This window comes from Erinaceus europaeus, chromosome 15 (assembly GCF_950295315.1).
Source record: "Erinaceus europaeus chromosome 15, mEriEur2.1, whole genome shotgun sequence".
Taxonomy (NCBI): domain Eukaryota; kingdom Metazoa; phylum Chordata; class Mammalia; order Eulipotyphla; family Erinaceidae; genus Erinaceus; species Erinaceus europaeus.
Genome location: NC_080176.1, coordinates 24,737,559 through 24,762,320, shown reverse-complemented (window position 1 = coordinate 24,762,320; position 24,762 = coordinate 24,737,559). Strand labels below are relative to the sequence as shown.

General features: G+C 51.7%; 1 protein-coding gene across 1 annotated transcript; it reads left to right on the top strand.

Moving 5' to 3' along the window:
* Positions 1–3,390: 3,390 nt before the first annotated feature.
* Positions 3,391–10,282, top strand: ATP5MF (ATP synthase membrane subunit f). Its single transcript, XM_016193961.2, has 4 exons — positions 3,391–3,533; positions 8,291–8,398; positions 9,903–10,019; positions 10,135–10,282. Exons 1-4 carry the CDS (start codon positions 3,521–3,523, stop codon positions 10,161–10,163), a joined length of 267 nt encoding a protein of 88 aa, XP_016049447.1. The 5' UTR covers positions 3,391–3,520; the 3' UTR covers positions 10,164–10,282.
* The last annotated feature ends 14,480 nt before the right edge of the window (positions 10,283–24,762 follow it).

Genomic DNA, 24,762 nt, shown 5'->3' with positions numbered 1-24,762 from the left:
TGGAGCTGGCAGGGGGACCTAAGTGACACAGTCTCAGGGGACAGCAAAGGGGTAGGTCCATAGGGCCCCCAAAGGATGGAGCCATGAATGGGGTGGGTACCAGAGGATTCCATTGTGCTGCCCCTGGAGCCCCCAACTCTGGCTGACCAGGTTGGAAGGGCACAGTTAGAAGCCCAGGTGCCAGGCAGATTCTTGACAGGCCTTAGGGTGCCAGGGGTTGGGAGGTCTCCAGCTCCTGTCCTATCGATGATGTCTCCCTCCCAGGAACCCAATCTTAGCCAGGGAAGTTGCCCTCATTCTAGCCCCCTATGATGTTTCACAGGCACCCTCGGTCTTCCCCTCCACTTGTTTCCCCAGCTTTGTCCAGGCAGGGCTCAGCTTTGACTCAGTACCTCCAGCTTTGTTACCACACCTGCCACTTGTGCATATCTTTCTTGGGCCACCAGAGGGAGATGCCGAACCATGGAATCCACGTTGAAAAGGAATAGATAAGGTCAGGTGTGTGGGTATCTCCATGTGAAACCCTGCAGGTAAGGGAGCCACCAGAGCATCCTTAGTGCTTGAGATAAAACGAAAAAACAATAACCCCGCTCAAAAGGCATCCAGTATTAACAAATACTCTGCTTAATTAAATTAATTAATTAATTAATTTTTTTACCAGAATACTGATCAGCTCTGGTTTATCATGGTGCGGGGGATTGAACCTGGGACTTCAATGCCTCAGGCATGACAGTCTGTTTGCATAACCACTATGCTATCTACCCCTTCCCTCTGATTAATTTTTTTTATATATTTTATTTTATTTATTCCCTTTTGTTGCCCTTGTTTTATTGTTGTAGTTATTATTGTTGTCATTGTTGTTGGATAGGACAGAGAGAAATGGAGAGGGGAGGGGGAAGACAGAGAGAGGGAGAGAAAGATAGACAGACACCTGCAGACTTGTTTCACCGCTTGTGAAGCGACACCCCTGCAGGTGGGGAGCCAGGGCTTGAACCAGGATCCTTATGAGGGTCCTTGTGCTTAGCACCACCTGCGCTTAACCCGTTGCGCTACAGCCTGACTCCCCCCTCTGATTAATTTTTAAAATTTTTAAAAATTATCTTTATTGTATAGAGACAGAAATCAAGAGGGAAGGGGAAGACAGGGAGAGGAGGGGCTGGGTGGTGGCCACCTGGTTGAGTGCTCATGTTACAATATACAAGGACCGGGTGGAGGGTAGATAGCATAATGGTTATGCAAACAGATTCTCATGCCTGAGGCTCCAAAGTCCCAGGTTCAATCCCCCACACCACCATAAGCCAGAGTGCTTTACAGTGCTCTGGTAAAAAAAAAAACAAAAAACATATAAAACAACAGATAGAATGAAAAAGATCAAACACACAATGCATAAGGACCTGGGTTTGAGCCCAGGGTCCCTACATGCAGGGGGAAAGCTCATAAGTGGTGAAGCAGTGCTATAGGTGTCTCTCTCCTTCTCTGTCACCCCCTTCCCTCTCGATTTCTGGCTGTCTCTATCCAATAAATAAATATTTGGGAGGCCAGGTGGTAGTGTACCTGGTTAAGAGCTCACAACAACACTAGCAAAGCTTTTCCCCTGCAGGTGGGGGCCAGGGACTTGAAATCGAGTCCTTGTGCATGGTAACATGTGCTCTCAAGTGCATCACCACCCAGCCTATCTCTTTGCTTCTTTTCTTCTTCTTCCTTTTTTTTTGCCTCCAGGTTTTAAAAAAATTTTAAAAATATTTATTTATTTTCCCTTTTGTTGCCCTTGTTTTTTTATTGTTGTAGTTATTATTGTATTGTACATTGTATAATATTAATAATATTATTATTTATTGTTGTTATTGATTTTGTCGTTGTTGGATAGGACAAAGAGAAATGGAAAGGAGGGGAAGACAAAGAGGGGGAGAGAAAGGTAGACACCTGCAAACCTGCTTCACCACCTGTGAAAGCCCCTGCAGATGGGGAGCCAGGGGCTTGAACCGGGATCTTTATGCCGGTCCTTGCGCTTTGCACCACGTGCGCTTAACCCGCAGCAGCGCCTGACTCCATTATTCTTCTTTTACATTTATTTATTTATAAAAATATTTTTTATTTTATTGAGAGTGATACAAAGACACAGAGAAGACCACAGCATGGCTCACCTCGGGCTTATGGTGGGCTTGGGGATTGAACCTAGGACCTCAGAGCTTCAGGCATAACCATTATGCTGTCTCCCCAGCCCTTTTACATTTATTTATTTACTTTTTTTTTTTTTTTTCTTTTTTTACCAGAGCACTCACTGTTCAGCTCTGGCTTATGGTGGTGCGGGGGACTTTGAACCTGGGACTTTGGAGCCTCAGGAATGAGGGTCTGTTTGCATAACCATTATGCTATCTACCCTTCGCCCTATTTATTTACTTTTACATTTATCTGTTACTTATTGGATAGAGACAGAAATCGATAGGGGAGAGGGAGAGAGGCAGAGACACACCTGCAACCCTGCTTCATTGCTCACGAAGCTTCCTTCCTGTAGATGGGGACCAGGGGCTTGAGCCTGGGTCCTTATGCATAATAATAACCAGTTGCGCATTCACCCAGTCCCTTCTCTCTCTCTCCTTCCCCTCTCAATTTCTCTCTGTTCTACTAAATATGATGTTTAATGACTTAAAATGATATATAAGACCGGTAAGAATATATAAAGTGGGGAGTTGGGTGGTAGCGCAACGGGTTAAGTGGGTTAAGCGCATGGGGCGCAAAGCGCAAGAACCGGCGTAAGGATCCTGGTTCGAGCCCCCTGCTCCCCACCTGCAGGGGAGTCACTTCACAGGCGGTGAAGCAGGTCTGCCGGTGTCTATCTTTCTCTCCCAGTCTTCCCCTCATCTCTCCATTTCTCTCTGTCCTATCTAACAACGACATCAATAACAACAATAATAACTACAACAAGGGCAACAAAAGGGAATAAATAAATAGATAAAGATTATATATATATATATATATAATGGATGCCTAAACCTGGACATCAGCATTTTTTGGTGCAGGAAATTCTGTAGGAGTCGACACTCAGCTCCCACACAGCAAAGAATGGAAGAAAAGTCCAAATAGGCTCCTGTCATCTCTTCTCCCCGCTTCCCATAGTTTGAACCCGTCCATTGGGTCCCTCTTTTTCCTAGAGCAGAAGTACTAGGTGAGCCCATCCCAGCCAGCTCCTTAAGTAGGAGCCCAGGGTCTTAAGGGCTTAAGCCATTCACTCCAGGGTGCATTCACAGCCCCACCCATCTAGTCTCGACCTTCTTCCCATGAGCCTCTGCTCCCGGGTGCAGCGGTTCATGGGCTCCCGACTTAGTAGTCCTCGCGCGGCCCGACGTCAAAATGGCGTCAAGCCCATTTCCTGCATCCATGGTTCAATCACAGACATGCCCAGTCAGTTTTGACCTTCTTCCCATGAGTCTCTGCTCTCAGGCCCAGTGGGGTGGGGTCACCGGCTTCCTATCCAGAAGTCCTCGCGCGGCCCGACGCAGCGGACACCCAGGACTCCAAGATGGCGTCAGTCGGTGAGTGTCCCCGACCCTGGCAGGGCTACCACGTCAGCCCCAGAACCTTGATCTCGGGGCCCAGAGCTGTACTGGGCGGTGACGGGGTCGCGGAGTCGTCCGTCCTCCGCTCAGAGCCGTGGCTGCGGCCGTACCGGAGGGGCAGCGGGCCTCCCCCAGTTGCCGCCGCCGTCGGGCGCCCTGCACCTCTGCCCTCCCCCCGAGCCCCAGGACGGTGTCTGACACCCCACGGGCGGGTGCATGTCTGTCCCCGTCAGGAGGCTCGGCCAGGCCGGGCGACCTCGTCAAGGTCACACGGTGGCCGTAGGACCGGCCGGCTTTCCGGTGCCAGGCGTGTGTGATCTGCGCCCACCGGATTGCAGGCGTGGGAGCTGCAGCGGGTAGCCGCCGGGGTGCGGGGCGGCCTCCCTGGCCGCGACAGTTCTGGTGACCTTTTTCCTTTTGGGACGCCAAGGCTTTGCAGACTGCGCCCGCCACCGCAGTGCTGACCACCATGAAGCTTCATCCTTGCATGGTGCTGGGGGCCCGTATTATAACCCGGGTCCTCTTTGTGCTCTACCTCGGAGCCTTCTCCGGGCTCCCTTTATTTAAAAAATATATATACGCGCACACACACACACACACACACACACACACTTTCCCGCCCCACTGTGGATTCTTAAGCAGAGAGACGGGACCCACTACAGATTTAATAATACAGGAAGCGGTGTTTATTATGCTGGCACACCCAGCCCAACTCTTTGTTTTTTTATATTTATTTTTTTAAATTTATTCTCTTTTGTTGCCCTACAGCCGAACTCTTGCTGAACCCTGAGCACAGTGGCGCTGGTCATTTTTTTTTTTTTAAGTATGTTTATTTATTTTGGGTAGAGATAGACACTGGTAGCACTTCACCTCTCGTGAAGCTTCCCCCCTGCAGGTGGGAACCAGGGGCTTGAACCCGGGTCCCTAGGCACTGTAATGTATACACACAAACCAGGTGTGCCACTCACTACCTGGCCCCCGCAGTCTGCGCAGCTGCCAGGTGGCACTAACCCCGGAAGTCAAGTGGACCGCACAGTGGGCTCTGCTCACACCACCCCTACTGTGTTTTCCTTGTGAGCCAGCGGCTGCAGAGTTCCATTATGACAAGTGCTGAGATCTTTGTCTTCTTCCACTGAAAGAAATGATTGGAAGAGTGTAGCTAGAGGCCAGGGAGAGTGCAGAATGTTAGAGCAAAGGCTTTGCATGCCTGAGGCCCCAGAGATCCCAGGTTCAGTCCCAGTGCCGCCATGAACCAGACTTGAGTGACAGTCCTTTTTTTTTTTTAATTACCAGAAAGCTCTGGCTTATGGTGGTGCAGGGAGTCGGGCAGTAGCGCAGTGGGTTAAGTGCAAAGGCGCAAAGCACGAGGACCAGCGGAAGGATCCCAGAAAGATCCCGGTTTGAGCCCCCGCTTCCCCTCCTGCGGTAGGGGTGGGGTGGGGTGGGGTGGGGTAGGGGGGTCGCTTCACAAGTGGTGAAGCAGGTCTGCAGGTGTCTGTCTTTCTCTCCCACTTCCTCTCCTCTCTATCCTATCCAACAACGATGACATCAATAACAACAATAACTACAACAATAAAACAAGGGCAACAGAAGGGAATTTTTTTTTTAAAAAAAAAAAGGTGGTGCAGTGGAAACAGCGTTTGCTCTCAAGCACAGGTCCCTGAGTTCAGCCCCTGGTATCACATATGCCAGAGTGACGCTCTGCTTCTCTCTCTTGGTCTCCTTTCTTTGTCATGTGAATCTTAAATATATCATACTCTGGTCTTTAAAATCAGTATAGAGTAGATGTGCCTTTGAGTCTGGTGGTATCTTGCAGCTAGTGATGGTATTTATTGTATTTGGTTCTTAAGGCCATTTTTTTTTTGCCTCCAGGGTTATTACTGGGCCTCGGTGCCACAAATCCACTGCTCCTGGAGGCAATTTTTTCCCTCTTTGTTACCCTGGTTGTTTTACCATTGTTGTGGTTATTATTATCATTGTTATTGATGTTGTTATTGTTGGGTAGGACAGAGAGAAATGGAGAGAGGAGGGGAAGACAGAGATGGGGAGAGAAAGATAGACACCTGCAGACCTGCTTCACCACCTGTGAAGCGACTCCCCTGCAGGTGGGGAGCCGGGGGCTTGAACCTAGATCCTTACGCTGGTCCTTGCACTTTGTGCTAGGTGCGCTTAACCCGCTGCACTACCGCCCGATCCCCAAGGCCGATTTTTTTTTTTTCTGTGCATTTAAATGTTCAGTTGACTAAGGAAACACAAGTCATTGTAGCACAGGTACATAAAAGTCCTAGGAATGGGAGTCGGGCAGTAGCGCAGTGGGTTAACTGCATGATGCGACACGCAAGGACAGGTGTAAGGATCCCGGTTTGAGCCACCGGCACCCCACCTGCAGGGGAGTCGTGTCACAGGCCGTGAAGCAGGTCTGCAGGTGTCTTATCTTTCTCTCCCCATCTCTGTCTTCCCCTCCTCTCTCCATTTCTCTCTGTCCTATCCAACAACGATGACATCAGTAACAACAACAATAATAACTACAACAATAAAACAAGGGCAATAGAAGGGAATAACTAAATATTAAAAGAAAAGATTTATGGGATGTGTGTGTGTGGCTATAGCAGCTCTCTGGCACATGCAAGGGACCAGTCTTGGGACCTTGAGTTTGAAAGTCTAGTGTCTCATCAGAGATGATGGCATTTAAAAGGCCCAGGACCACTGCACAAGTGAAAGAGGGTTGGCTGAGGTGTAGTTAGAACATGAGCTTTTGGGGGGTCGGGCGGTGGCGCAGTGGGTTAAGCGCACGTGGCACAAAGCGCAGGGACCGGCGTAAGGATCCCGGTTCGAGCCCCCGGCTCCCCACCTGCAGGGGAGTCGCTTCACGGGTGGTGAAGCAGATCTGCAGGTGTCTATCTTTCTCTCCCCCTCTCTCTGTCTTCCCCTGCTCTCCATTTCTCTCTGTCCTATCCAACAACAAAGCAACGTCAACAATGGCAATAATAACCGCAATGAGGCTGCAACAACTAGAGCAACAAAAAGGGGGAAAAATGGCCTCCAGGAGCGGTGGATTCATGGTGCAAGCACCGAGCCCAGCAATAACCCTGGAGGAAAAAAAAAAAAAAAAAAGAACATGAGCTTTTGAGAGCTGGGCGGTCTGTGCACGAGAGCTTAGCATGCTGCCCGACCCACGGCAGGTGCTCTGTACTTGTCAGCTGAACTCAGAGGGGAGATGTGCTTGAAACAGTGACTGCTGAGAGTTGGGTGGTAGCGTAGCAGGTTAAGCACACGTGCAAAGCACAAGGACTGGTATAAGGATCCCGGTAGGAGGCTCAAAAGTGGTGAAGCAGGTCTGCAAGTGTTTATCTTTCTCCCATCTCTGTCTTCCCCTCCTCTCTCCATTTCTCTCTGTCCTATCCAACAATGACAACATCAGTAACAACAGCAACTACAACAACAAAACATCAAAGGCAACAAAAGGGAATAAATATTAAAAAATATATATATACTAGAATGGAATAGAATCATATATTTTTTTAAAAAGTGACTGCTTTAATGCTTACCCATGATGTCACTGTGTGCAGCCTATTACAGAAAGACCTTCATTAGATGGGACAAAAATGACGCTACTTGTGTTAGTGGAAGGTTTTCACTGAATGATTGTCATTCTCCACCTGTCACTTGTGGCCTCTTGACATGCAGGGTCTCTTCCTTCAAGGCCTGTTTTGAAGCTGTTCAGGCTGGCCAGTCAGATTGACAGCACCCCTCCCCCATCCCAAATAAAATTAAGGCAGCACCTGCTTGTCACAGAGGGGAAATGGGCTGGGGCAGGTCCGTATTTGTTTACAGTAATCTCTTAATAGAATGTTACTTCACTTTTGCCTTTTTCTGGACTCTAGCTTAAAATAGATTTGGAATAATTCACCCATAACCTTCCTCATGTGCAGCCCCTGTGCAATAACATTACTGAAGGGGAGAGAGAGAAAAAAAGAACACTAGAGCATCACTCAACACACACAGTGCTGGGGGCTGTATTTGGAGCCTCATGCTTCAGCTGCATTTTCTTGCTCTTTTTTTTTTTTTTTTTTTTGCCTCCAGGGTTATTGCTGGGGCTCAGTGCCTGCACCATGAATCCACTGCTCCTGGAGGCCATTTTCCCTTTTGTTGTCCTTGTTGTACCTTTGTTGTGGTTATTATTATTGTCGTTGATGTCATTCATTGTTGGATCAGACAGAGAGAAATGGAGAGAGGAGGGGAAGACGGGGAGAGAAAGACAGACATCTGCAGACCTGCTTCACCACCTGTGAAGAGACGCCCCTGCATGTGGGAGCCGGGGGCTTGAACCATGATCCTTATGCTGGTCCTCATGCTTTGAGCCACCTACACTTAACCCGCTACGCTACCACTCAACCCCCACTTCTTATTTTTTTAATATTTATTCCCTTTTGTTGCCCTTGTTGTTTTATTGTAGTTATGATTGATATCGTTGTTGTTGGATAGGACAGAGAGAAATGGAGAGAGGAGGGGAAGACATGGGGAGGGAAAGTCGCTTCTGAAGCGACTCCCCTGCAGGTGGGGATCTGGGGGCGTGAACTGGTGTTTTTTTTTTTTTTTTTAACCAGAGCACTGCTCAGCTGTTTTACTGAGGTGCAGGGGATTGACTCTGGGACCTTGTAGCTTCAGGCAACAGTGTTTGCATAATTATTATGCCATCTACCCTCCGCCCTTGCCCTTGCTTTTCCATTCAGCACCACTGAAGGAGAAGAGGCTCTTAGATGTGAAACTAGGGGAGCTGCCAAGCTGGATATTGATGCGTGATTTCACCCCGAAAGGAATTGCCGGGGCATTTCAAAGAGGTGAGTATTACAAGCATGCATAAACAGAAACACCTCTCTGGGAGTTGGGTGGTATTGCAGCGGGTTAAGCACACGTAGCACAAAGCGCAAGAACCAGCGTAAGGATCCCAGTTCAAGCCCCCGGCTCCCCACCTGTAGGGGAGTCGCTTTACAGGTGGTGAAGCAGCTCTGCAGGTGTCTCTCTTTCCTCTCCCTGTCTTCCCTTCCTCTCTCCATTTCTCTCTGTCCTAACAATGATGACATCAATAACAACAATAAAAAAAGGACAACAAAAGGAAACAAAAAAACCTCTCTGCATCTGTGGGGCTCTTCCCTGAATATATTTTTACCAGTAGAGGTTCCATTGCAAACAAGAAGCAGGGGAAGATATCAGTTCTGGGATTCCCGTCTGGTTCTACTAAAGGCAGGTTCTGATATTCCTTAGTCAAGAATGTGAAGGGGCCGGGCAGTGGTGCACTTGATCAAGCACATATATCACCTTGTGGAAGGACCCAAGTTCAAGCCCGTGGTCCTCACCCACAGGGAGGAAGCTTCACTCATCAGCGAAGCAGTACTGTAGGCTAGTGCTGTCCTTCAGTTTCTCTCTGTCCCAGCAAATACAAGGAAAACAAAGTATTATTTACAAAAAGATATGTGTAGCTTGGATCATTACCACTGCTTATATTTTATGGAACCATGTAGACATCATAAAACTTATTTGAGGGCCAAGGGGCCAGCTCAGCCTCTTAAGAGTCCCATCTTGCATACCCAAGGTCCCTCGGTGGAGGCCACAGCCTCAATCCTGGGCACCATCATAATAAATAAAATTTTAAAAGACCTAATGAGTCTGGAGCACAGTAGACATCAGCCTGTGAGGATGATCACCTCCCTGACAGGGAGAACTTGAGATGAGCACTGGAAACGGCCTGTGCTGTGCACATGAGGTCACCAGCCTCATGGGCTCCGTCCTGTGACTTGTGCTGGCTTTCCAGGTGTGAAGGCCTATGGCATGGCGTGCCTGTGTGGCCTCCAGCTTCCTTTGGGGGGGGGGTGGCTTCTATCTTTGCTTTCTCTCATTCTAGCCACCCTGTGGTCAGAGCTCCCTGCCTTCTCCCCGCAGACTTAGTTGCCCTGGCTGCCTACTTGCAGCTGACCGTGACCTGTTTCTGCATTCCTCACCGTCTTCAACTCTGGCCGTTTGTAGTCTTCTGTTTCTCCACTGGTGGGGGCACCTGGGAGGTGGGCACAGGGAAGCCCTTCTCCTCCCTCAGGCCAGGCTGACACAGCCCTCCTGCCAGGTGGTCCCTGTTGAGGGCTGGACTTAGGCAGAACTGGGTGAGGGGACTGCAAGCGAACAGTGACTGACAAGCTGATGCTAAGCTCAGGCCAAAGCCCAAAATAGGCGGGCTTGGTTGTTTGGAGCCCCAGTAACTCAAGGGATACCAGCATCTTCATTCTGTTGGCTGGTGAACGTGGGGTGTGTGACCTTGAGCCAGGGCAGACTGAGCAGCTGTCCTGTTTGCAGGTTACTACCGCTACTACAACAAGTACATCGATGTGAAGAAGGGCAGCGTGGCTGGGGTGTCGATGGTACTGGCCGTTTATGTGCTGTTCAACTACTGCCGCTGTTACAAGGAGCTCAGTGAGTGTCACTGGGTTGCTGGGGGTTGGGGTCCCACCATCTGCTCAGGACAGCCTTGGCCTGCTGTGCTCCCAATTTGTGCTTTGACAGAACGGTTTTCCCTTTCTAACTCCAGAGCACGAACGGCTACGGAAGTACCACTGAAGAGGCCTAGTGTGGAGGAAGCACCACATTCCTGACTGGCCATCACTCTGCACCCTAGAAGAAACCCTTTAGTATCCTGGTTGAGATAAGCACTCAATAAAAGATGACTGGTTCAAGGACTCAGTCTCAAGCTACTCTCTTCCTACGAGAAGACCACCACTGTATGTGTGTGTAGAGATGTTCACTCCTAAGGGGAGCCCTCACAGTCCAGGGCTTTGAACCATGGAGCTTCTGGTGGGTCCCCACACTAATCAGCGCTTGGGGATCATGTCTCAACTGGTGGGGTGCCATCTAGAGCTGGGGTGTGTGGTCAACAGATGCACGAAGCAGATAGGAGTAGGTTGCTATGGTATCTCCTGGGATGCCCAGATTTGAGAGCGGCCCCCCCCCCTAATTGTTCAGGGGGGACAAGAGCGGCAGTGGTAAAGTTTGGTGCCCACTAGTGGGGCAGTCAGGAGCCCTGAAGGAATGAGACACAGCTTAAAAAACAAGCTTCATTCAACTTCATAAAAATCACTCTTGTAATTGAACTTGGACAGGCCCACTTGCCCAGCGGCTGCAGGTGACAGTTTCACATTTCTGGGCTCAGGCAGGGCAGTCTCCACAGGACTCTGCATGGTGGCAGATGCTCACTGGGACAGGAGGTAGGCGCACAGGACTGGGGCAGCACTGCTGAAAGGGTGGCCACAGCTCCAGCTTAAGGCATACCTTAGACACTGGTGAGCAGGAGCCCCAAAAATGAGCCCAGAGGAGCAATACCTCGGGCCTGAGCACCCGCACCTACCTCCAGGCAGGGCCAGGCTGAAGTAGCAGTGACCTGAGCTTGCCCTGAAGGGCCACTTCATTCAGCTCACATTGATAGGCACAGCTTGGGAATTCAGCAGGACATGGAGGATAGACAGGGCCAGGCTGCTGGCCCTGCAGCCCCAGATGTTCAGTGAGGCCCTGAGGGGAAGAGCCAGGCTTCCACTGAAACTGCTCAGGACCAGCCCTTCCCTCCACCCTCTCTCCCCAGAGGCCAGGTGTGCGGGCAGTCCCAGGTAGGAGGCTTGGATGCCTAAACACGATGCTGGTTCGAGGGACTGAAATGGAGCACATGTCCCGTAAGAAAAACAGAATTACAGCAAAATGATAGACTGACAGGCAGAGCCCCGCAGAATGCTGACCCCAGCACATCTGCCTACCAGCTCCAGCCAGAGTGGCACCAAAACTGGCATGGGAACAGTCTAACGCACACTCCTGAGGGTGGTCCAGAGCCGTCCCCGATGCTGGGACCTGCTGGGCTGCTGTCAGTTGGTTCCCAAGGCTGTCACTGTCCACTGAGAAAGGCCAGGTGCCCCTTGGTGCATCTGTTGGCGTAGTGTCCTTTTTCACCACACTGGGAATGGCAAGAGAGGTAGGAGACAAAACAGACGCCTTTGTCAGATGCAATCCTCATCCTGGGCAGTGCCACCAATACCAGGCTAAGGAATATGCCTAAAATTCTCAGCAGTGGATTTCTTTTCAGATGAGAGTGAGGGGTGGGAACTCTAGAGGGGAGTGGGGCAGAAACTAGCCAGCAGCTTGGCCTGCACAAGATGAGGACACCCAGCTTGAAGCTCCAGGCCATACCCCATGTGTGCAGCACAGAGCTCCCCTACCTGCCTGGGGACCAGGCCCCTCTGCTCAGCTGCCAGCCACTTACCTCTGAAGCTCTGGGAACAGAGAGAAGCCATGGGGCTCCTCCGGGGCCGTGGACACTGAGGACAGGCTCTTGTACACCCGGCCTAAGCTACCTTCAGGGACAGGCTTTGGTCACAGGACAGGTGAAGCTGGAGAACAGACCTGGTAGGATGCCTTACATACCTTGCCCCAGCTCTTACCTATCACTCAGAAAGGCTGGACTCTCCTGAGGAAGCAAGAGGCAACCTCCAGCTAGTAGGCTGGAAGCAGCTCTGCCAACTTCTGCACCCTCAGCGGGGGCTCCACAAACTACTGTGTCTGGCCTGCTCTGCTCTGCTTGCCCTACCGTGTCTCAGCCTTCAGATCAGACCTATAGGTGTGACCTTTGTGGAACAGTGGTTCCTGTAGCTGCCAATTAGCCCAACCTTGATGTGATGACCAGATGGAGGTGATGGCATGTCCGCCAACCCCCACAGCCAATCCCGTGGACTCAGGATTCCCATGAGGCATCCTTAAGCTGAACTACTGCCCCTGTAGTGTCAGCTCCCCACCATGTATCCCAAAATTCTAGGACTCAGGAAGCTCTGTGAGGCCTTCCTAGAGTTCATGGGGACTTTCAACAACAGTGTCTTCAGACACCTGCCCGACCCATTCTAAATCACATTGTGTGTGCCAGTGACCACTGAGCAGCCTCTTTGAGGGCAAGTTCCACGAGCATCTGAAGAACATGCATGTGATTAGAACCTTCCACCTGGAGGCAGAGATCAGACAAGAGCTCACAAATGTCTAAATGTCTATCAGCATCAACTAACTCAGCTGTCTACCAATGGACACCAGTAGGATAACGTGAGTGCATAATTCTTTCATTGAAAAGATTAGATTCAATTACAGTGATGTAGAGAGATCATTATAAAGATAAATAGGCCTTAGAATGCTACATGTGCGAAGCTTCCTCTTCCCTCAAGTGGCCTTAGGTGATCCCTCACAGTGGTCCGATACTCACTTGACCCAGAAAACCTAACAAAATCATGCAAGTCAAGAGGCTCAAACCTTCAAGTGCATTTTAAGAACACTTGAGAAACTGTCCAGGCCATCAAAGGCATGCATATCTGAGAAGCCACCAAGTATCTGAAGGATGTCACTCTACAGAAGCAGTGTGTGCCATTCCACTGTTACAATGGTGGTGTTGTAAACAATATTTAAACAGGCTAAACAATGGGACTGGACTCAAGGTCGGTGACCCAAGAAGAGCGCTGAGCTTCTGCTGCACATGCTTAAAAACACAGAGAGTAGGGAGTTGGGCGGTAGCGCAGCGGGTTAAGCGCACGAGGCGCAAAGCACAAGGACCAGCGTAAAGATTCCGGTTCCCCACCTGCAGGGAAGTCGCTTCACAGATGGTGAAGCAGGTCTGCAGGTGTCTTTCTCTCCCCCATTTCTCTCTGTCCTATCCAACAACATCAATAATGACAACAACTGCAGCAACAATAAAAAGACAAGGGCAACAAAAGGGAAAATAAATAAAAAACAACAACAACAAACAATGCAGAGAGCAAGCACTGAACTGAAGGGCCTAGATGTAGAATCCCTGGTCATTGAGTACATCCAGGTGAACAAAGCACCAAACTCACAGAGCTCAGGGCTGGATTAACCCCTTAAGGAGCTCTCTCTGTCACACTGAGATGATTCTCACTGAAAAAGAGTAGATTGTCCCTGAACCAGAAGAGGAGATTGCACAGAAGAAACAGACTTATGGCTCAGGAATAAATTGAGCATAAAATAAATATAACAAAGTAAAAAAAAAAAAAGTTACATGTGCAAAGACCCTGCTTATATTAAAAAGGAAGTCAGCCAGGAATGGTGAAGACCCTGTGAAGACAGGGCGCAGGAGGTGGGGGGTAGAGAGGGAGGCGCCAGGCGTGCTCATCTGGTATATGTGCACAGCCTAAGTTTGAGCCCGGGCCACAGTACAATGGAGAAGGTTACAGTGTGATAGTGTCTTTCTCTGAAAACCTCAGCCCAAAGTGGTGAAGCCCTGGTGACAACAAAAATTCAAGGGAATGGGAGTCGGGTGGTAGCACAGTGGGTTAAGCGCACGTGGCACGAAGCCCAAGGACTGGCGTAAGCATCCGGTTTGAGCCCCGGCTCCCCACCTGCAGGGGAGTCGCTTCATAGGTGGTGAAGCAGGTCTGTAGGTGTCTATCTTTCTCTCCCCGTCTTCCCTTCCTCTCTCCATTTCTCTGTCCTATCCAACAACGACTACAACAATAAAATAATAAGGGCAACAAAATGGAATAAATAAATATAAAAAAATATTTTAAAAAATTCAAGGGAAGAAAGCGTGGACTTTGTGCTCTAAGAGACTTCCAGATGTTAAGTCCTCGAGTTGAGTTCCATTATTGGTACTTTCTGCTGAATCGCTTATTACACGACAGTGCTTATTCCTATCCATGTTTTGTGAGCTGTAATCATAAACGATGCCCTGCAGTGCTCTCAATGGCCATTCAGTGTGGCCTGAGTCAAGGATTTCTCCAGGAGCCAATTTGTGTCGGGCTGTGTAATTAGAAAGCACTGCCTGTAGCTTTTCTGTCCTCACCAATTACATTAAGAGTGAAGACAAGTGGACCCAAATGCCTGGGAGTGAGTGCCAGTGACCACATGCTCAAAGGGACTCTTTCCCCTTTCACCAAGAGCAGAGAATAAGACACGCCCATCTTCTAGTGGTCCCACTTCCTGTGTGTTGTCTGTGTGCGCCTGCGCATGTGAGTGTGCATGCAGCTGGGGAAAACTTGTATCCTAGCTGCACTGCTGCCTGTGGGGCCTGAGGCTCTGCCCCAACCCCTTAGGGTCTGGGGACACAGACTTCAGGACTCCTACCCCTGGATTCAGGCTATCATGGCTACCACTTTGCTCCCAGCCTCCTGCGGTTCTTCCTCTGTTTTGTGCACAATCCCCACCACACACTTACTCACTCACTGTTTTCAGTCACCTTGAGCAGTGGAAGGAAGTGGGATCTTTAACCTATCACAGTGGGTTAAAGTTTCCTGACATCAGCAAGAAAAGAGGGGCATTTGTTTCTAGAAAGACAGTATCTGGGATGGAGGGGATGGCCGCTGCCTGCAGAGACCCGCCCTGTCCCCAGCCCTGAGACTCACCTTGTAACAGGTGACCTGCTCCAGCGGGCGGGGTCCTCTGTTGCCTGCGCTGCTGTTCTGACTCTGCATGACCCCGATGACCTGCGGGGCTCTCTGCTGGTTGGGAGAAGAGTTCTGACTCGTTAACTGGATCAAGGAGGACGACCTTTGTAATGGCGGATTGTTACTTTGCTGGAAAGAGTCACACAACACGGTTTTACTTCGGAAAACACGTGCACGCAGACTACCAATGGGGACAGGAAAAAGAGCAGGCTGGCTCCTTGAGTGGCCAGCAGAAGAAGGGCTTCTGCAGGAGCCCTGCTCAGGAAAGCAGGCGGCCAGGAGACACCCGGTGATGGTGGTAGGAGCCGCTGGCCCGAGAAACACCATGCAGACACACAAAAAACGAGAAAGAAAAGTAGAAAACAAAACACCAAGGAGACGAGGTGGCCTCTGGGGAGCGGGGCGGGGGCATGAGCAGGCCTTACGTTTGTTTCTGAGGTTCTAGCTCCAGGTCAGGATGAACGCTTGGTTCAGCCAGATGCTTAGCAGCCTACATGGCGAGCGACAGTCACAGAAAAACAGTTGGAGACTGACACGCTGACCTGTGTCTGGGGCTGGGGTCTCCACCAGGGAGTCTTGGGAGGAAGGGGCCAAGGTCTGCTGCAGTGGGGACTGGAGTGCACACAGCCACCTTCCCAGCCAGGGGGTTCCTGCCTGTGGCCCCTGTGAGTGCAGGGACCCCGAGTTGGAGCTCCCAGGTGGTCGCTGCTGCACCCCCAGCATGCTGAAGGTGGAGGCTGAGGCAATTACCCTCCTGGCTCTCACCCCAGGCACTGAGGGGTGGGGAGGTCAGTGGGCTCCAAGCCCCACCAGGTAGGAGGTTAGGCTTCAAGTGGGGGTGCTGGGGATTGCATTTCCTCAGCCTGTCACAAACTCTGCCAAGTGCTCCTGGCCAGGCCTTCCTTGGGCCCAAGCCCCCACTCCACTCCTGGGACCAAACTCAGGTGTCCTTGGTTTTGGGGGATGCTGCTGCTTTCTGTTTGCGTGGCATCATCCACTCATATATGAGAGGCAGCCCACTGTTGGAACCGCCTTCTCTGAAAGGGGGGGCCATGTAGTGGTGGCAGTGGGGGCTGAGGAGTTGCTGGGCTTCACTTCCAGAGCTGCCCTGCCCAGCGAGCACTTTGGGCCAATCCCTTCCAGCGATTCAGTTTCCCAGGTTTTCGAGGGGTGGGGGAGGAGGTCCTGAACCAGGAGCCCAAGTGGCAAATGCAGAGTCCCCAGGCCACCCTCAACCTGGGCTCCCGGGACGGGCCCTGCTCAGTGGCCACTGTGCCACTCACTGAGCAAGAGGGGACCAGAACCAAGCACCCTTAAGTTCCAGTAGCCAGACAGCCCTCCCCAGAGTCTGGTGGGCCCATGGCAGACAGAGAGCCGAGCAGTCACTGGGGATGGGGGACGGTACCTTGGTGGGAGGCTGCGTCTGCTGCGGGAGTGGGGGCTGCTCCGTGGTTCCCATGGGCAGTTCAAATCGAGGGCTGGACAGCAGCAGCAGGAGGAAGGGATGGGAGGAGGAGAAAAGGGGATGAGAGGTGTAGAAGTGCTATAACTGCCTGGCTGAGCAGTGTTTCTTAAAGGAGCTGGGGATTTGGTCGCGGGCCTGCCAGAAGCACCCCTCCCAGCACCCCCACAACCACTGGGGGACACCTACCACACAGGCACCCTGGGGTCTCCTGCCCCCCATTCTGGTGGAAACCAAAATGCCATGCCCTGAGGACATGCAGGGCACTCCTGTGGCCTGAGACCTGCTCCAGGTAGAGGCGTAGTCCCACAAGTACCCAGAGCAGAGGGGTGAGCAGAGGCCAGGGGAGGCTGGGGTGGGGCTGGCTACTCACTGCATGAATTTACAAGAGGGCCCCTCTGGGCAGAATCCCACGAGGTAATTCACACAGATGACTCTGCGTGTGTGCCGGTGCCTGCACAGGGGACCTGCGGGGCCGAGCGACCGGGCCAGTAAGGTTGGCGTCCCCTCCATGGCTGCAACACCCACTGCCCCCTGCTAGGCAGACCCTGCCAACCATCACCCAGGATGCAGAGAGCAGGGCTCCAGATGCTGGCTACCCCCACCCCCAGGATGTGACTGGTTTACGCCACAGGAAGTGGCAGTGTCCCTCGGGCATATGCAGTGCAGGGCTCTCCTGCTTGAGCTCTAGTGCTGTGTCAACTCTGGGTGACACACGCTGCTGGCTTCGCCTCTCATTTGTGGGGACAGAGGACAGGACCTCTCAACCCTGATGGCATACAGAAATGAGTCTTCCTCATGTCTTTTTAAAGTTTATTTATTTATTTTCCCTTTTGTTGCCCTTGTTTTTATTGTTGTTGTAGTTATTATTGTTGTCTTTGTTGTTGGATAGGACAGAGAGAAATGGAAAGAGGAGGGGAAGACAGAAAGGGGGAAAGACAGACACCTGCAGACCTGCTTCACCGCCTGTGAAGCGACTCCCCTGCAGGTGGGGAGCTGGGGGCTTGAACCGGGATCCTTATGCCAGTCCTTGTGCTGTGCCACATGCGCTTAACCCGCTTTGCTACCACACAACTCCCTAGTCTTCCTCATGTCTTACAGTGCTATGAACTAGTAGCAATATGACAGAACCTGACTGAAAGACACTTAAATCATTAAGAGTTCAAGCCCGGGTACATGGGAGCACCATGGATGGTGTGGTCGTGTGGGGTCATCTCCTCCCATGTTACCCCTGCCATGAACAATGAAAAAATTAGCCTAAGGAACCCACTCAGTTGTGGTGTCACATATATGTGAGGTCTTGGGCTTAATTTCTGGAACTGCAAAGATAAATAAATGGAGGAAAATACAGGCAGGATGGGGGCTAGGGAGTAGCAAGTGGGTTCAGCACACATAGTAGGAAGCGCAAGGACCTGAGCAAGGATCCCGGTTCAAGCCCCAGCTCCCCACCTGCAGGGGGGTCGTTTCACAAGAGATGAAGCAGGTCTGCAGGTATCTATCTTTCTCTCTCCCTCTCCTCTCTCAATTTCTCTCTGTCCTATCCAATAAAGTGGAAAAAATGGCTACCAGGAGCAGTAGATTCATAGTGTAGGCACCAGGCCTCAGCAATAATCCTGGAGGCAATAAATAAATATATAAAGGCAGGATATAGGCCAGGTGGGGTCCTTGGGGTGTTTTAAGTGAGCAGAGCATATTGAAGCCTCATTAGATCCCAAAACCAACACAAGTTTTGCTGGAACAGGCCAAGGGTCACGCGGGTAGAGGCAAGCGGATATGAGGGCAAGGGGGCAGGGCTGGGGAGGCACCTACCATGCTTGCAGAAGCCGCGGTCATACCAAGGGCAGTCTTTAATCTTGGACTCGGGGTCGATGTGCAGGAAGGGGCACTCCTTGTTGCTGCACTCCCCTGAAAGGACACCCACATATGTGGCGCTTGGCGGGGCCTTGTCACAGGGCCAGTGGCCCCAGCAGAGCCAGGTATGGGAACATGGGTGACCAGTACCCCATCTCTGACCCACAGAGGCGCCAGGTCCACAAAGAAGCTAGCAGGGTCAGAAACCAGGTGATGGTGCACCTGACTAAGGGCACACATTACAGTGCACAATGACACTAGTTCAAGCCCCCAGGCCCCACCTACGGGGGAAAGCTTTACAAGTGGTGAAATGGGCCTGCAGGTTTCTATCTCTTTCCCTCTCTATCTCCCCCCCCCACTCAATTTCTGTGTCTATCCAATAATAAACAAACAAAAAAAGAAGCCAGCAGGGTCTCAACCATGTCACACCTGTTTGCTGGAACCAGGAAGGCCAAGGCACCATGTGGGTCCTCAGCCAGCAGCACTTAGGCAAGCACACACCCCTGTTCCCACTCCCTTGTGTTCATCCTTGCTGTTCAGAGAAGCAAACTCCCTTGCAGACCAAGTCCCAGACGGTCAAGTCCACCCCAGCCCCACCTGCCATGCAGCTCCAGCCCTTCCAAATGTGTCTCTGCCCAGAGTGGCCCCTCTTCTCCTTCGAGCCCAGTTCAGATGTCACTTCCTTGAGAAGCTGTCCCTGACTAGTCCACCTAAAGTACCCCACCACTTTGTCCCCTCCCATCCCCCAGGGTGAGAGGACCCCCTTGACTGGCCTCAGTGCTGTGACAGCTGCCTCTTCCCCATGGCCACTGTGGGGAGGCTTCTGGTGAAGGCCATGTCCCCTTCCAGTGCTGCTCTGGGCTGCCTGGGTCCCATTCCTGGCAGCTGGCTCACAGCTGTCATTAACAAGCAAGTGGGGCCAGCTTGGAAGATGGTAATTTCTCCTCGAGCCAGTGTGCTTGGTGAGTTTGCGGCAGGGCCAGCATGGGGCTATACGGGATCTGGGGCTGCCAGCCCAGGGGCCAGAACTACCAACTGGAGGGCTCCCATTAGGGAGCAAAGATCTCCAAGTCTGTTCTGCTTCTCCATGCAGCTGAGGCTCTGGGTCCTGAGCAAGCACTTGGACAACTGAGGCTTCCGGATAGAGAGCAGGCTCAGAGGCAGAAAGTAGAGCCCTGTTTAGACTGCTTAGAACACCAGCTGGGGCCACGCTCCCAGAGGAGAGACCCACCCGGGCTTGGGGGTCAGCCGGTGGCGATGCCCACCGAGCATTGGCCAGGGCAGGAAGGCGGCCTCCAGCCGTCCGCCATGCTCAGCACTCAGTGTGTGGCCCTCAGCAGCAGCCTCTACTTCCACAGGAGCACAGGGTTGGTAACACGGCCCCAGGGGCCCCTCTGCAGCCTGAGGTAGGAAGCGCCCCAGCTGAGGGTCTTACCAAACTTGGAGTAGAAGTAGCACTCGGGCATCTTGGTCATGTCGTACTCGTGCAGGAACTCGCACTGGTCACCCTTCTTGCACAGCCCACGCAGCCAGTGTTTGCACACGACTGTCTTCTCACCGCTGATGTGGCGGAATGGGCACATGCCCCCTGCCGGGAGACAGGAGCATTAGTGCTTTACCCCATGACTCCCAGGACCCCGCAAAGTAGCGTGTCCCGGAAGGTGTGAGTCCTGGTTGAAGGCAGCGCAGCTCTGGCAGGGCACACACAGCTTCATGTTCTAGGGTTATGGACTTTATCTGACTTCTGTTACCATGGACTCGACTGAGGTTCTTCGCTGGCTCCACAGCTCCCGGGTGACTCATCTTTTTTCCAAATAAAAAGATGAGAAACAAGATCGGATGGTAGCGCAGCAGGTTAAGTGCACATGGTGCAAAGCGCTAGGACCAGCATAAGGATCTTGGTTCAAGCCCCTGGCTCTCCACCTGCAGATGAAGCAGGTCTGCAGGTGTCTATCTTTCCCTTCTCTCTGTCCTTTCTCTGTCCTATCCAACAACAGCAATAACAACAACGATAAAACAGCAAGGACAACAAAAGGGAAAAAAGCAGCCTCCAGGAGCAGTGGATTCATGGTGCAGGTACTGAGCCCCAGCAGTAACCCTGGAGACAACAAACAAATAAACAACAACAACAAAAAAAAAAAAAACAGTGAGACCACCAGCAGGAACTTGGCTCCCGGTAACCTTTGTCTCCAGTTGGGCTGGAGTCAGCTCACACCTTGTAGTGCCTGAGCCCTGGGTCTGAGTCCCAGCACCACAGGGGATATCTTGGTTGGCACCAGGGGAGCTCCACAGATGACAGAACAGTGATGTGATGCCTCTGTTCCTGCTCATTCTAAGAAACAAAAAAATCCCAAGAAAAGTGAGCTGGGAGGCTATTGGGCAGCACTGCCCATGAGCAAGGCCCCAAGTACAAGCTGGGAGGGCTGCTTTCTTTACCATGAGCTGAGCTAGCTTTATGGGAGGTAAGTTGTGAGCCACACCCTGGTAAGTCATGTTTCATTATTTTAAGTTAATTAACTTAATTTGATAGGACAGAGAAACTGAGAAACAGAAGGGGAGAGTGGTTTGGGAGGTGGTGCAGTGTATAAAACACTGGACTCTCAAACAAGAGGTCCTAAATTCAATCCCCGGCAGCACATATACCAGAGTGATGTCTGGTTCTTTCTTTCTCATTAATATATAAAATCTTTTTAAAAAAAAAAAAAGAGAGAAGGGGAGAAAGAGAGACACCTGTTGCATTGCTTAACCACTTGTGAAGCTTTGTCCCTGCTGGTGGGGGCTAGCGGCTTGCACCTGAGGCCTTGAGTATGGTAGTGTGTACACTCAACCAGGTGCATGTCTGTCCAGCCCCCCCAAAGTCACATTCCTAACTAGTGTTCTGGCATGAGGCCAGGCCTCTTCAGTAGCCCTTTCCCTGTGTCTGCAGCCAGAGGTGGCTCCACTGACCACAGCTGGCTGCTAAGCACCTGAAATGGGACATGGGTGATTTAGGAATAGTCTTTGCCATTTAGTTTCTAATTAAAGGAACTGACTTGGTTTAAACGTGAATAGCCACTGGCAGTGTTGTGTTCCTGACTTGTGTTAACAGTGTTAGAGACTAAGGACCTCGAGAGTGAGACAGGAGCCCAGCAGGGACAGCCAGAGGTCCACCACAGCTTCGGTGATAAAACGACTGATACAGAGAGTAGGGCGGTAGTGCAGCATGTTAAGTAGACATGGCACCAAGTGTGCAAGTTACCAGTGTAAGAGTCCCAGTTCGAGCCCCTGGCTCCCCACCTGCAAGGGAGTCACTTCACAGGAGGTGAAGCAGGTCTGCAGGTGTCTATCTTTCTCTCCCCCTTTCTCCATTTCTCTCTGTCCTATCCAACAACATCAATAACTACAACAACAAAACAAGGGCAACAAAAGGGGGGAAAAAAGAACTGATTTTAAAATTTGCCAACAGGAAAAATCGCTGAGACTCCTCTTTGGCACTTAAGGTCCTACCAGGTGATGTCTCTTACAAGCTGTTCTGCTCACACAGCCTTGGATGGGGCCAGGTGAGTGTGGCGATGACTCCATGAGGCAGGTCAAATCAGCGGGTGACTACCAGCTGCAGGATCAAAGATGTGGCTTCTTCCAGTCTCAGCCCTTACTGTGACCTTGACAAAGTTTCTGTCACTTCAGTGCCACAGCTCAGCTCAGAGTCACAGGGAGAGGAAACCAGGAGGCAGGCCCCGAGCACCCTATCGTGCTCACCAGCCCAAACCAGTCTCATCAAGGGCCTTTGTCTGCAGAAAGCAATGCCACCCCAAGACCTGAGAGTCCTAAGTTTGCTAGGGGGGCAGGCACCCCAGGAGAAATGCTGGGGAATAAGGGTGGTGGAGGGGCTCTTACCCTTGCCACAAGCAGCCTTCAGAAAGAATTCGCAAACTGCAGCCCCCGACTCTGCAGAAAAGAGAGGCATCGAGTCAGGTGTGCTTGCAAACGGTGACATCCAAAGATGGTGGGAGGGAACCCTGCTGATCTCTCATCCACGAAGGTTTAGGGCACAGGAGCAGACTGGCAACGCCAAGCAAAGCCTAACCAAGCAAGGAAGAAGCTCCTCAGTCACTCCCCGAAAATGAGCTGTAAACACTGAACCCCGTCATCACTCAGGGCTTTCTGATGACTCTTCCAAGGAGTAGAGAGGGTGGAGGAGGCAGACTGGAGCCCAGGACCACAGAAGTTAATTAGCCCCAGCTCCAACCTGCCAGGCGGTTAATTCACAGTGGACTGGTTCAGACAGGAAGTGCTAGGACTCTGAGGGACAGGCTCCGAAGACAAGGTAAGGGCCACAGAGATGTGATTCCACAAAGAGAACAACTAAGGGCAAGGAGCTAGTCTGCCTGAGCTCACAGTCCATACTCGAGAGAGCACACATTCGCAGGTGCAGCTGGTGCAGCAAGGACCCAGCCATCCTGATCAGCCCAGGAACTCTGGGACATGGCTGTAAGCTTGGCATCATAAACAATTTTCTCTGTCAGCATGTGTCGAAGACTACCCTTCAACCCATTTCCTTGATGACGCTCAAGAGACTTCTTGGAAGCAGGGAGATTTTTTTCCCCCCCAGGACAAGCTTAAGGTTGTAGAACTGGGAGTCACAGGACCACTCATTTGCATTTTAAGGACTCTCAAGTCTTTTGAATTTTTTTTAACAGCACTGCTCAGCTGTCTTATGGTGGTGCAGGGGATTGAACTTGGACTTTGGAGGCTGAAGAATGAGAATCTCTTTGCACAACCATTATACTATTTATTCCCCATCCTGTCTTTTAATCATTGAAAAATGTATCACTGGTGGGACAGGGGACATGGGGCTGGAGCTCAGCAGTAGAGCACAGGCCTCGCATGTATGAGGTCCCGAGGCCCCAGGCAAGGGTGGCACCGGGCTGGGTGTGCTCTTGACCATCTTCTGGAATCAGACCTGGGGTTCAGGGCTGGAGCAGAGTGGAAGGGCAAGAGCAGCCCTGCATCAAGCCTGTAGCCTCAGTACAGGAAACACCTGTGTGTGGACAGGAAGGTGAGAGAGTATGTTTCTGAGTTTCAGGGGTGGGGTAGATGGCATAATGTTTATGCCAACAGACTCGTGCCTGAAGCTCCGAAGTCCCAGGTCCAATCCCCTGCACCACCATAAGCCAGAGCTGAGCAGCGCTATGGGAAAAAGAAAAAGAAAAAAGGAGTAACTGAGTTTCAGCAACTGCTTAGAAGTGAAGACAGTGCCTGGGAGGTGTAAGATTTGAAGGCATAGCAGTATCTTGCAGAAAGGCAACCTGAAGTGGACCCGAGGGGAAAATGAGGCTACAAGGGAGGTTCAGCCATCCCAGGGGCCTGTGGATATCCTAGATGACCACTGTCAGCTCTGAGAAGCAGATTGAGCCCAACAAATGGAGCTGAGAATATAGGAGTGGCCTTCTGGTGCTGTCCGTAGCCTCGGGCAGTGCCCCAGCCCCACTCCCACCTGCCCCAGCAGTGGGGGGAACTTAATAGCATGTCTGGCTAGAAAGCTGCTGGTTTAAGTGTGAGAGGTAAGGGAGAGTCAGGGGCCACTCTGAATGAACTGGAGTTGGGGGTCCAGAGACAAGGTGAGGGGCAGCCCCGAGGAGAGGTGTCCTAGGAGAAAGATGAAAGCTTGAAAAGGGTCCCCTACACAGGAGGGGGCAAGCGCTTCCCTTAGTAAGACCTGTTTTGATGAAAGTAAGGAGAGGGCGTGTGAAGTTAGGACACTGGAAGTGAGGAGTTCCAATCCAGGACACCTGCCTGTGGGAATTACTGGAAGATCCAGAGGGGCCCTGCCCTCCCAAAGATTAGTCACCCGGGGGATCAAGGATGAGGGGTGTGTACACGTGCCTAGTCTGAGAGAAGGAAGAAGGGGGTTTCAGGATAGAAAGGGAGAAGTTTCGGAGCAGAGACGGAGAAATCTGGCAGCACATATGTGGATCCCAGGACAAGAGGAGGGGTCACAGGACCGAGGAGGTTAAGGCCCCCAGCCCAGCGGAATGCACCCCAGGGCAGGAGACAGGGTCCCAACCAAGGGACCAGGGAGGGGAGGAGGCACGGCGAAGGAGGTGAAAGCCTCCAGCTAAGGGCTTCAGGTCCCAAAACAAAAGGGAGTGGGGTCTTTACTGAGGAGCAGAAGTCCTGGGGGCCAAAGGAGGGGGTCTTGGAAGCAGAGGAGGGGATCGTGGGAACCTGGTGAGGGGGTCTGGGGACCGAGGGGGGAAGGTATCCAGGGACCAATGTGGAGGATAGATATCCTGGGTCTAATGTGGGAGGGTGTCCAGCGACCCCCGGGGGTAGGGTCCTGGGACCAAAGAAAGTGCGCGGGCACCACCGAGGAAGGGTTCCTGTGCAAGGCGGAAGGGGAGGGGAGGGGAGGGAAGGGATGCCGGCTAAGGGGGACGAGGTGCTGGGG

What these genes read in the sequence shown, in the direction of transcription:
- ATP5MF (XM_016193961.2), top strand. An exon ending in TGCCGGGGCATTTCAAAGAG is followed by an intron (nt 8,399 to 9,902) that starts GTGAGTATTACA and finishes TCCTGTTTGCAG; the next exon opens with GTTACTACCGCTACTACAAC. An exon ending in CCGCTGTTACAAGGAGCTCA is followed by an intron (nt 10,020 to 10,134) that starts GTGAGTGTCACT and finishes TTCTAACTCCAG; the next exon opens with AGCACGAACGGCTACGGAAG.